This window comes from Elephantulus edwardii, unplaced genomic scaffold (assembly GCF_000299155.1).
Source record: "Elephantulus edwardii isolate Elephantulus edwardi_28Jun2011 unplaced genomic scaffold, EleEdw1.0 scaffold00316, whole genome shotgun sequence".
Classification (NCBI taxonomy): Eukaryota; Metazoa; Chordata; class Mammalia; order Macroscelidea; family Macroscelididae; genus Elephantulus; species Elephantulus edwardii.
The window spans coordinates 2546461-2559578 of record NW_006400066.1 but is presented as its reverse complement, the minus strand read 5'-3'; the positions used below and the strand labels follow the sequence as shown (position 1 = coordinate 2559578).

Genomic DNA, 13118 nt, shown 5'->3' with positions numbered 1-13118 from the left:
AGGACAGAGCGGAGTTTAGGGCTGTTGTACATAGGGTCGCTATGAGTCGCAGGCGACTCGACGGCACATAACAACAATAACGACAAGTTTATTCCAGAAATAATTCTCCATATTAATAAGTTAAAGAAGAAGGATTATATCATCTTAGAAATTTATGCCGAAAAAAAACTTTAGGTAAAAATTCAGTACCCATTATTAATTAAAAATTCTCAAAAAAAGCTCTACTTGATAAAAAACATCCTACACAAGGCCTGTGACTTACTTTGTCATAATGGTGAAAGATTAAATGCTTACCTTCAAAAATTAAAAGCAAAAGAAGGTTATTCATTCTCACTGCTATTAATTTAACTACAACTAGTACAAACAAGACAGTAAGACAAGGGGGGCGGGGGAAGCAAAATATGTACAGATTACAAAGCATGAAATCAAATTGCCTCTGTGTGGCTAGCTGTCATGATGATTTACTTTGAAACACAGAGGAAATGTACCAGAAAAACTCAGTAAGATCACTGGACGCAAGATCAGGATAATAAAAATCTGTTGATTATGTGAAAGCTAATGTTTTAAATACAGTAATATTTGTAATTGCTCAGAACAACTACTTAGCCTTTGAAATGTTAACAGTTAAGTGCACAATTTATGTGTTAAGTTAGAAAGTGAATGAAGGTGGCAGAAGAGTCAATACCTACTGTTGGAGGACTGCCAAGAACAAGTCTGACTCGGAGGAAGTACAACCAAGAAGGTGTTCGTCAGTAGCAAGGATGGTGATGTTTCATCTCCCATACTTCGAGCATATTGTCAGGACGAGCCATTTCTTAGAAAAAGACCACCTACCGGGAAAAGTGGAAGATTAAAGAGAGGGAGACCTTTCGTGAGATTGATGGACAGAGTGTAATGGTGATGGCGGCACAGGACAAGGAAGTTTCAGGTCTTTCTGTCATTCATCAGGTTACTGTGAATCATAGTCCACTCAGTGGTACCTAATAACAACCATGTTCTTATCAAAATTGTAGCAAGATTTTTTTGTTCTTGATACAGACAAGATTATTAAAAAATGTATATGATCAGTCAAAATAATTAAAACATCTAAAATAATTTTTAAAGAAGAAAAAATAGAAGGAAACACTCAATTTTAAGGCTTATACAATTAAAACTAATATTGACTAAGAAATAGACAAATAGGACAGAATTATTGTTAAGTGCTGTTGAGCCATAAACAACTCATAAGGACCCTATGAACAAAAGACCTAAACACTTTGTATAACTTTCATTGTTGCCCCCACATAATAATGGCCACCTAAATTTTTGACAAATATTTAGTCAAGGAAGCAGTGTTCTAACAAATAATCCATGGGGGGAAGTGAACGTCATCCTTATAGACAAATAATTCAAAGTGGGTCATAGATTTGAAGGTGAAACATGGAAATAAAACACTTTTAGGAAAAAAGAAGGGAACATGACATCAGAAATGCAGTCCTTAAAAGGAAAATAAGTAGGACTGAAAAATGTACTTTTCACCTGCAAAAGTCGTATGAAGAGGATGAAAAGAGGCTATAGATTGGGGAAAAATATTTATAAAGCCCATATCTGACCAAGGGCTCAAATATAGGATCTTCCAAGAACCTTGAAAATGCAACATTAAATAATATGATTAGTAAACAGCCCAAAGGCAGACATAAACATGTCATATTGAATCACTAGCCATTAGGAAATGTACATTTAATGAAAGCACAATCTGGTTGTTTTTGCTGTCATGAGTTGGTTCTGACCTATTGCAGTGATACATCAAGTTTACAAAGATGCACATTGTAACAGGAGCCTGCCAGTCTGTCTCCCAGTGGACCTGCCTGCTGGAAACATGCAGCTTTTTAAATAGTACAAGATGCTAAGGCCCCGACTTCCAGAGCTCCTTACATATGACTATTAGAATAAGTAAAATTTAAAATAATACTGAATGGTATTGAGGATGTGGACAAACCTGAATTATTCCCATATTGCTAGTGAGAATGTAAAGTGATACACCCATTCTGGGAAACAGTGTAACTGAAAGTTTCTTTTAAACTTTTAAATAACAAAAACTAACCATGCAACCACCATTTGACCTAACAATTACATTCTTGGGCACTTACCTTCAAATTGAAAAAAAAAAAAATACTCCTTTCAAAAGCTTGAGGATAGGACAGGATTGCTAGGATGCTGTTATTCACAGCAGTGGCATTGGTAATTCTTCTAAGCTGGAAACAACCAACATGTCAATAATAGGTAAGTGCTTGGAGGAAATTTTTATTTTATCTGCACTGTGGACTCCTACTCAGCAGTAGGATTCCTACTCAAAAGGAATGAACTGTTGATAAACTTTACTTAGCTATTTCTCCACGTCATGGTGCTGATGTTTCCAGTATTAGAATGGGAAAAAAGTTTGAGGATCAGTATAAAATGTTACTAGATCTTTTATTTTACTTTAATACTTAAAGATGTGAAAGTTAAAAAAACATGAAAGATTTTCTTGAAGTAGAGCCTTGAGATAAACAAAATATCACTATTACTAAATGTTTTGATCAAGAACCCAATAGCTAGATCTAAAGAAACAGGAAAAATCTAGAACAGGATTCCAAATTATTACAGAAACCTGACCTACTGAGACTAGGGGAACCTCCAGATATTTTTCCCTCTGATAATAATCTTTATACCTTGAGCTGAAACCTCCATGAAGTCACCTTTTAAAATGAAACTTTAGCTCAACTAGCAGAGAATGTTCATGTGAGCATTGGACTCTTGTAAAGAATTTATCTGTTTGAGATCAGATTAACAACAGTGACTAAAACACAGAGATGGATAGGGGACAATTTCATTTAATGGTGATAAAGCATCATGGGTGGAGATAGAATCCAAAGAATGTTACCAATGTCATTGAACTATACATATTGAATTATACATGGGGAAAATGTTAATATGTATGTGATATGTTTATTTTCACAAAAAATAGAAATGTGAAATGATAGTTATGTTGGTAGTGGTAACTCAGAAGGAGAAATTTTTAATTTATTAAAATTTCCTTTAACGTTCTTCTCTCCTGCAGTTTCTTCTTCTAAAATAGCTATTGTTTTTGTTGTTGTGTGGCATTGAGTCAGAACCTACTCAGTAGTTGACCCTTTAGTAAGTTTTCAGAGGCTTTAAATCACATGCAAGTAGAATGCCCTTTATTCTCCCACGGATGAGCTGGTGGATTCTAACTGTGTATTCTTAGTGTTGGCAGCACAGCTTCTTAACCATTATACCACAGGAACTCCTAAAATAAGTTTCTCTCTGATTATTTTTTATACATATTGGTAGATAAATACGTAAAACTTCTCAGGATTTATTGGAACAGAATTCAGGAAGGCAGATGCATAGTAACCATTCAGTCCTGTTTTAGCATTGTATCACTAATCAAATATATAATTATTATCTTTAATATTTTATAGTTTAGGATTATAAATAAAACTACAGTTTAAATAGTGTGTTGTAATGCCATGATCTTGAACTCATAAGCTTATTTTTAAAGTTTCACTTTATTTTAATTTTAAAATTTTTTTGGTTTAAAAAAATTTTTTTTTGGTTTTATTTAATTATTGTAATTTAGAGAATGATCACTTTTAAAAGTAAGATTCGTAAGATTTTGGTTTTTAAATTGTGCATTATAAAAATCTTTGAAGATTATTCATATTTAATTCAAATAAGGGAATTCTCACTCTTATAAGGCACATTAATTCTATTACTAAACTGATAAAAAATTCATTGTCAGGAAGTACCACTGGATTTTCAAACCAAAAAAAAGGCCATCTCTGGTCCTCATCTGCAAAATAAACTTGGTTGGACATCTCCCAAATAAATGATAATATTGATTGCTGTGATAGCTTTTGTCATTTAATTTCAGGGGAATCAAAGGAGAAATCTAGAATCTACTGTATCTCAAATAGAAAAAGAAAAAATGTTACTCCAGCATAGAGTGAGTGAGTATCAAAGAAAAGCTGAACAGGAAAATGAAAAGAGGAGGAATGTAGAAAATGAAGGTGAGTTGTTGCTTCTTTTGAAAAACTTTCTAATTTTTCCCTGGCAGTAACTGACCTTGAAGACTTTGCGTTGAGATTGTCTAAAGTTCAACACCTGTTTATGAAGCCCAGATACTAACATACCCTATGGCTAAATACCTAGAGCCTAAGATAAATTTGTAATAAATCAATAATAAATAGCATTTTGACTATAGTTATGATTCTGAACTTTGTGTGTATATGAATCTCCTAGAAAATTTCACAGTACACTGATGCTCAAGTCCTAGACTTTTTTTTTTAATTGATACAAACCGGTGACCTGGGCATCAGTATTTTTATAAGATTCTAGCAAGCAACCACTTTTAAGAGCTAATCTAGTAGAATAAGAGCTTTGTGGATATAGTCAGTTGAGACTTATACTGCGAACCCAAAGGCCGTGCTGAAGACCAAGTTGTCAGGAAAAAATAGAGGACAACCATATCGTATCAGGGGAGGATGACTTCCATCATCATGTAACTGCCAGACCACGGAGAATCATGAACCTGCCAAATTGGCACATAAAATTAACCATCCCAGCCAACATTAATTTACAAAATAATCAATTGGTGGGGGGTGGGTTTTTTTTTTTTACTATTATTTTAAATACAAAATACCAGGTAATGAGATTGTCAACAAGAGAAGAGTGGGTATAATATTAAAACTAGCTTTATATTGCACTGATAGATTGACCTTTTTAAAAATTTTTATTTATTTTTAAATTATGTGTGTGTGTGTGTGTGTGTGTGTGTGTATACCATCAAATTGGATCTGACTTCTGGTACAGGAGGAGATGATCCCTACCTTCTCCAGCAGAGCATCTGGTGCATACAAACCACGTACCTCTGGGATTGCAGTGTAGCTTCTTGCCACTAGGCTACCAGACCTTGCTAAGATTGACCTTTTTTTTTTTTTCCTTTTTAGAAAATTAGAGAGAGTGTGTGTGTACCGTCAACTCGGATCTGACTGGTACAGGAGTAGATTGACCTCTTTAACAGAATTTTTTAAAAAAACCATAGAAAACAATTGGTGTTTTCACTCTATAGTATAATGTATGTAAGTAACTTCCAAGATAGAATCTGGATTTAGAAACAGGAGTAAAACCTAATGCACCACACTACTAATGGTCTAAGACTAAATCTCATCATTTAAAAAGGCACTTTCATGTTTACTCTATGAGAACTTTGTACTTTAAACATCTTTTTATGTTCTAGTTTCTACATTAAAAGATCAGTTGGAAGATTTAAAGAAAGTAAGTCAGAACTCACAGCTTGCAAATGAGAAGTTGACACAATTACAAAAGCAGGTAAGTTTTTTAGATGAAGGTTCATTATTTTTATTGCCGTTGAAATAAGTTTGATTATATTTTTATAATAACCCATTTTCTCATTTATCTTTTTTAAATAGCTAGAAGAAGCAAATGACTTACTTAGAACAGAATCAGACACAGCTGTAAGATTAAGGAAGAGTCACACAGAAATGAGCAAGTCAATTACTCAGCTAGAGTCCCTGAACAGAGAATTACAGGAAAGAAATAGAATCTTAGAGAATTCCAAGACCCAAATGGACAAAGATTATTACCAGTTGCAAGCTGTACTGGAAGCTGAACGAAGAGACCGAGGCCGTGATTCTGAGATGATTGGAGATCTTCAAGGTAATATTTTTTTATTCTTATTATTAATTTCAATGAAAATTTACAGAGATAACTGGATTTCCATTAATTCATTGTTGCACTCCCCCCCCCCCCCGTTTGCTCTTCTCTTTGAAAAGTAAAAGAAAAATTCTTTCATTGGTATACAGTCGTCCCCCCACACACACACCCTGAGTATACTGCACTCTGCAACCTTCATTGCAGACTCTTCAAGATAATCATAATGCCCTATAATATATTGCTTTTCAACTGTTCTCTCCCTCATCCGTTTCAATGCAGTATGCATAATTCATCCAGTTTTTCTCCTTCTTACCCTAACCCTGATGTCAGTCCCATTCTACAGCACTGTACAGAGTTTATCCTTTTGTGACTGAGATATTTCACTCAGCATAAATGTCCTCAGGGGTCACCCATTTTGAGTAATATTGCATGAGCGCTTTGTTTTTCAGTGCAGTGTAGTATTCCATGTGTGAATATACTACAACTGTTAACCTTGGTAAAACCAGAAATGACTAGCATTCTTTTTTGGAAAATACTTTCCATTTTCATAGCCAGGTTAACGGAAAGCATAGTTTAAAAATTTATTTAATTCACAAAATTTTAACAAAGCAAGACTAATCCAGGCAGAGGATTATTACTGTTAACACCTCAGAATTACAAAAATATAGTCTTATTACATAGATACTTGGTAGTGTTACTCATAAAGTAAAAAAAAAATCTGTGACTATTGAAGGAGACTTGAGTTAACCAATTGAATACACAAAAGAGTGATTATTTCTACCTATTTTCTGTTCTTTTTCAGCGTCAGCATTCTGATAGGCAGTAGCATATATACTCCCTAATCAAAACATTTATGAGTAGAAGTTGCCAAATGTTTCAGAAAAAAATTTAGGGGGAGATCCATTTTAACCTTAGTTACAGGATGGGAACATAGGCTAGTGTCTCATGGGGCTTGATGATTAACTGTAGTTCTGTGGCGAGGGATCAAGGTCAGTTTCTGTGGCTGTGGAAACCAAAATTAGGAGCTCCTGTTGGTTGGTTCTTGGTTGAAGAGTATTATGCAATCCCTATTTCTCAGGGACTAGGCTTAAAATAGACGTGAGTTTAACCAGCCAAGTTGTCTGTTTTATGTGTATTAGGAAAGCTTTGTTCTTTTCCTGAATGCTTTTCTATGTTCTTTTTTACAGTTTTTAGCTCTATGAAAGTCATTTCATCTCCTTCATCTGTAAATTAAGGAGTTTAGAATAGATTATCTGATAAATGCTCCCTATTCTAAGATTCTTTAAGTCTTTGACCTTCTGGGTCTGATAGAGTTGATTTACTTCAGCGGAAGAGGCCATCATCTATATGCTCAGCTGGACAATGATTTTTTTCAGATTCTGGTGAAAAACAAGGAAAAGGATAGGCTTACTGTTCTTTAGTTTATCCTTTTGTAGTGTTTCCTTTAATTTAGAACTTAAATGTGAATTAACACCCATGCACACAAAAACACACACAAAAAAAATACCTTAATCTAAAAGAGGTACCTTGTAGTGAAATCTCATGAGTTTTACATTACTCTTTTAAGGTCTGTAGGAACTTCTATTTTCCTGAGTAGTAGTAAATTCTTAGGCTTAGATTGCTGGGCTTCTGGCATTCAGAATTATTACTAGTTTAATCGTGATTTAATAAATTGGTTTAATATTGATTAACAGCTGGTTTGATAATCTTCTTTTGACAGTAAAAGAATAGGAGCTTCTCCATATGTATGAGAGATAGCTTTTCATACCTAATTGAATTTTATGTATGTTAACCTTTATGGTATACATATGATCTCTTCATATTTTATGTTTTTGTGTGATAATTTTGACATTTTAAAAATGTCAAAATTCTTCTTGGCTTCAGGGCAGTGTAGAAACAGACTCTGGGGTAAAGTAGCTTGCCTAACACTGAACTAATCAATCAATAAGGTCATTCAGAGAAAATAACTTTCCAAAAGTTTAGACCATTGACCAGAAGGGGTAGACAGAGATAACAATGTAAGGGAGGAATTAGTTTGTAACTGAAATGATAAACTCTCTTCGTCTAGTAAGTATTTCAGAGTAGGTTAATGTAGTGACACCTATGTACTTATCATCTGGTGTTAATAATCGTCTTTTGTAGCTTGTGTTTAATTTATAATCCTACCCCAAAAATGTGTAGTCCTACTCTCTTTCAGTCTAGGAACACTGAATTAGTTTGAAACAAACCTCAGGTTTTAATCATCTTTTTTTTAAAGCAGATAAAAATTTATTATCATACTTGGAGAAAAGTGACAGCTCAGATTTCTCTAATCCATCATTTATTTTTATTGCATTTATTTTGCTCAAATTTTAGTCCAGTCATGATCTGCACTTTGCATATCATAATATATTCCTTAAGTTTTTTTAGTAGATAAATTCCTCACCTCCTCTTGTTCTTTGCACTTAGTTGTTGTTTATGGATGGGAAAAAATGGGTTTTTTTTGTTTTTTAATCTTAAGGAGTGTCTTCCATTGTGAATTTTGCTGATTTCATCCCTTGGTGTCATATTAACTTATCTCCTACAATACTTTAGTAGATTTTCAAAGCTTGATATGTTTTGGTAAGATTATTTTTTTTTATTGTGACTTTAACAAAAGTTTACAGAAAAGTTGGATTTTCATTCATTCATTGTTGCCCTGTTTTCTCTTCCCTCCAGTCCACTTTGCAATACACCTAACTTTCTGGATTGTTATCATGCATGTAATTCATAATCACATATTCCTTTCTTTTATTGTGATTTTAACAAAAGCTTACAGAAAAGTTAGATACGTGTTCATCCATTGTAGCACATTTTCCTCTCTACTGGCCCTTCACTATTTTTTTAAAAAACTTAATGCATTGTTAAATGATTTCCTCACATCCCAACCCTCCCCCAGTTCTCTTGGCTATGCACCTCTTCTTCTGGACTGTTGTCATACAAAGAGTCCCTAATCATGCATTCCTTTTAAACTGTTAATTCCTTCCATCTGTTCTAATGTTGTGTTTGGTTTTTACCCCCTTTTTTTAGTTTCCCCCAACTCCCATGACAGACTTGTTTTATAACGGTGGTGTTACACAGTATTATTCTTTTTTGTGACTCAGATATTTCAGCATAATGGCCTCCAGGAGCACTCATGTTGTGTAATATTTCATGAATTCTTTTTTCAGTACTGCGTAGTATTCCATTGTGTGACTATACCATAGTTTTTCTTTCTATTCATTTGATGAGCACCTGAATTATTTCTGTCTCTTTGCTATTGTGAATAATGGAGTAATAAACATGGGTGTGTATTTGGTAGGACTTTTTTTTTACATATATTTCATAACTGGTATGGTCTAGTTACCATCTTTGATTTTGGCAGTGATTATCAATCATTACCTATATTGATTATTATTTTAATGGTGTGGAATAATCAGTTTTATAATTTTTTTCCTCAGTTGTCAACTAAAATGCTATTGTAAAAAGAAATATTTCCACATCAGTTGTATAGTGCTTAAATCCCTGTATTAGTTTTCACAACGATGAGAATACTCTGCATTCTCCAAAGGTACTCGGTGTAGGATATTGTGCATGGACAGGTAGAGGGACAATGAAGGAGAGGAAGACCTCATCCAGGTGGAGTGACACAATGACTGCAGCAGTGGGCTTGAGTGTGTCAGAGATTGTGAGGTTGGCACAGAATAGGACATGGTTCACATCTGTTGTTTATAGGGTTGCTATGAGTAGCACTTGATGACACCTAACAGCAACAACATAGGGGCCTAGTGGTGAGAAGTTTCACTGCCAACTTGAAGGCATACAGTTCAGTCCATTAGCTGCTCCATTGGAGAAAGATGTAAAGTCTCCTGTGCAATTATACTGCCTTTGATAACCTCTGGAGGATCACTATGGGTTGGTGACAACTCATGGCACTCAACAATATTGCACCACCATCTATCATACTTGGTGTTGGCTTGTATGAAGCTATGATATTTTCAGCTATGCCATTAATCATAATAGACCAGTTTCAGTAACTCTTGAAGAATAACACAGATTGGGGGGAAATCCCCCAAACAAAACCACCTGGCTATGTACTTGCAAAAATTTCCCATTGAAAACCTATGGAGTGCAGCAGAGCATTGGCCCACTCTCTCTTTTTGCCTGTGTCGTCCAAAAGGATCTGTTAGTGGAACATGATATTGTGTTCAGTGAACTAGCGGGCCAGTAACGGTGTGAGAGACCCTCTGAGATGGCCTGTCAGTAGTCACCGTGATGGCCTGGACTCAGACCTACCAGTGATTGTGAGGAGGGTGCAGGAGCAGACAGAATGCCTTTCTGTTGTCCTGAAGATTGCTGAAAGTCAAGCTGCCCCACTGCTAGCCAACAGGTCCACTGCAGAATTCTTATGGATGCTCTGTTGAGGGATCTTTTTCAAGTAGTAAGAGCTGTAGCACTCTCTTAGCTAGTAGCTTCTTAACCTTTCTAGTATTTATAGATTTTTCTGGGATCATTTTCTGTCCTGCACATGATTGACCAGTTTTGAAGGACCATTCACAACTACTTTGTTGGTTATGTGTATAAATGTGGTGTGGTGGGTTTTTTAAAGGGAGTTCTGGTGTTCTAGTGGTAGGAAACTGCACTGTGGAAGAAAGGTAGGCAGTTTTCTCCTTCACAGGCTATTTACTGCCTCTGAAAACTACTGTAGAGTCTGCTATGGGTCAGTGCAAAGCAATGACACATAACAATAACAACTTCTTTTTCATTGTGGGTTGGGGGGTTTTTTATTTTTTAAAAAAACTCAACATAAATTTGTATTAAGTAAGTATTTTTAATCTTTTCTATTATCCATGAGTTTATTTAGTAATAATTAAATTCCCAGATTAGGTGTTGGGTGTTTTTTTTTTTTTTAGTGTTTTGACTTTTTTTCCTCCTCTTAAATTATTATTTTATATTTTGTTAGACTGTGATCGGTCTGACTCCCCAAATTTCTACATTCTGAAAATTTTTTTATTATGGTTTGAATGAAGAGAACACTGGTGGCCTAGTGGTAAGAAGCTGCATTGCAGTGGTTGGACATCACCAGATGCTTCGCAGAAGAGTAGGCCATATCCTCCCATGTACTTTTATTCAATCGTTCATTAAAGCACAACATCAAGAAAACAAAGATTCTCACCACGGGGCCAATTGACAGCACCATGATAGGTGGAGAAGAGATTGAGGTTGTAAACAACCTCAGCTTGCACAGCTCTATAATAACACTCTAGGCAACAGCAGTCAGGCAATCAAAAGAAAAATTGCATTGGGAAAATCTATTGTCAGGGACTTCTCCAGAGTGTTAAAGAGCAACGATGTCAGCCTACAGACTAAGGTGCATATGATTGAGGTAATGGTTTTCTCAGTTACATGGTAAGCATCAGAGAGCTGGACAGTGATTTAGAATGACGGAAGAAGAATTGATGCCTTTGAGTTGTGATGCTGGAGAAGAGTCTTGAACATACCATGGACTGCCAAGAAAACAAACAGATCTGTCAGGAGAGGGTGAAATCAAGCTATTCCTTGAAGGCAAGGATTTTGCAGCTCTGACATACATACTTTCAGCATATGGCCAGAAGGCACCAGACCTTGGAGAAGGATATCATGCTTCAAAGGGCGGAGGGTCCTTGCAGCAGAGGAAGACCCTAGATAAGATGAATGATAGAATTGACAGTAACTGAGGTGGTAGTGATAAATGAGTCTAAGGCAGTGAGATTGTCTCAGGATATGGCGAGGTTCAGAGCTGTTGTGCGTAAAGTCACTATGAGTTGCAGTCTGACGGCATGTAAGAACATCATGTTGGCTCTATAACATTAATTTCAATACAAGGTAAATTGCTCTTTCCCAACTCCTCCCTGTAAATTTGATTTCAGATATTTGTTTCATAACTTGCTTAATCTTTATTTAAGCCGTCTCCTGCCACACACAAAGGAATAGAAGCTCAGTTTATACATATGGAGATGACCTTAAGGTCCCCCTGTGCATGGGGACATGGTCCACATGGAGAGTAATGATCCAGCTATTCCCAAGGTGGTGGTTCCCAGTAGTGGTCCAGGTTCTAGTTATTTAGTCCTCTTCATAGCCAGTTGGAAGTGGATTCATATGAGGGTTATGACATAGCACATGAGGCGGATGTGAGGGTAGGTGATGAACTAACTCTGGTCTGTCAGTGCTTTTCATGGTGAGATTTCAGGAAGATGTTCAGCTCACTGCTACCCAGGGGAGGGCACAGAAGCAGACAGCCCTCCGCATGTGAGCTGAGCCCTCACTGTGAACACTGCTCCTCATAGGCCGCCCCAGTTGTAGCCAGGACTGAACCAGCAGTCTAGAGGCTTGGGAGGTACCAGCTGCTGTCATTTTTTTAATTTGACTGCCCCAGACAGATGCAAAACAGATGCAAAAAACAGACTACAGTAGCCTTTTATTATAACTAATAAGCATTTATAAATTAAGCAGGTTTTTTCTTCTAACTTATTTTTTTAAATGACAAGGGACTCTTTTGTCAAGTGAGAGTCCATTATTGTCTTTTAGCTGTCACATTTTGAAACGTTTAAAAGTTCTTATTATTGTAATTGTTTTCAGTTTCATATTTCTGCAAAGCTTTTTCTATTTTAATTATAATATAATTTATATAAGTAAAATTAGCCATTTTAAAATGTAAATTGAAGAGAAGTTAGTAACTTCACAGTGTTGTGCAACTACCACCTCTGTCTAGTTCCAAAGCATAAGAACAGCCCCCATGAACTTAAACAGTCCCTGTCTCCCTCAATCTCCCACCTCCCTGCCTACTACCACAAGCCAGCTTTCTATCTATGAAATTACTACCTGAATATTTTCTAAAACTAGAACTATACAATGTATCCTTTTGTGTCTGGCTTTTTGCTACATTGTGGTATTTATTTATAGAACAATCTCATTAATTTCACATGCAAGCAAGATTCTACTGAAGATTATCCAAAAAGGACTGGAACAATACATCAGCAGAGAACTGCCAGAAGTCCAGGCTGGGTTTAGAAGGGGTGGTGGTACTAGGGATATTGTAGCTAATGTTAGATGGATCTTGGCCGAAAGCAGAGAATACCAGAGGAATGTATATCTGTGTTTCATTGACTATGCAAAGGCATTTGACTGTATGGATCATAACAAACTGTGGCTGACTCTCAGAAGAATGGGAATCCCAGAACACTTGATCTTGCTAATGAGAAACCTATATGTGGACCAAGAGGCAGTTGTCAGAACAGAGCAAGGAAACACTGCATGGTTCAAAATTGGGATGGGCATGCACCAGGGATGTGTCCTATCTCCATACCTTTTCAACCTGTATGCAGAACAGATTATCCGGGAGGCTGGGCTCTATGAGGAGGAAT

At 36.0% G+C, this 13118-nt stretch overlaps 1 protein-coding gene across 1 annotated transcript in view; it reads left to right on the top strand.

The window, feature by feature from the left end:
- The window catches only part of ROCK1 (Rho-associated, coiled-coil containing protein kinase 1), a 179315-nt gene that overhangs the window by 112356 nt on the left and 53841 nt on the right, over window positions 1–13118 (top strand). The window contains exons 14-16 of the mRNA XM_006901298.1: window positions 3917–4052; window positions 5282–5373; window positions 5475–5721. Coding sequence (XP_006901360.1) covers window positions 3917–4052; window positions 5282–5373; window positions 5475–5721 — 475 coding nt within the window. The remainder of the gene's footprint in view (window positions 1–3916; window positions 4053–5281; window positions 5374–5474; window positions 5722–13118) is intronic.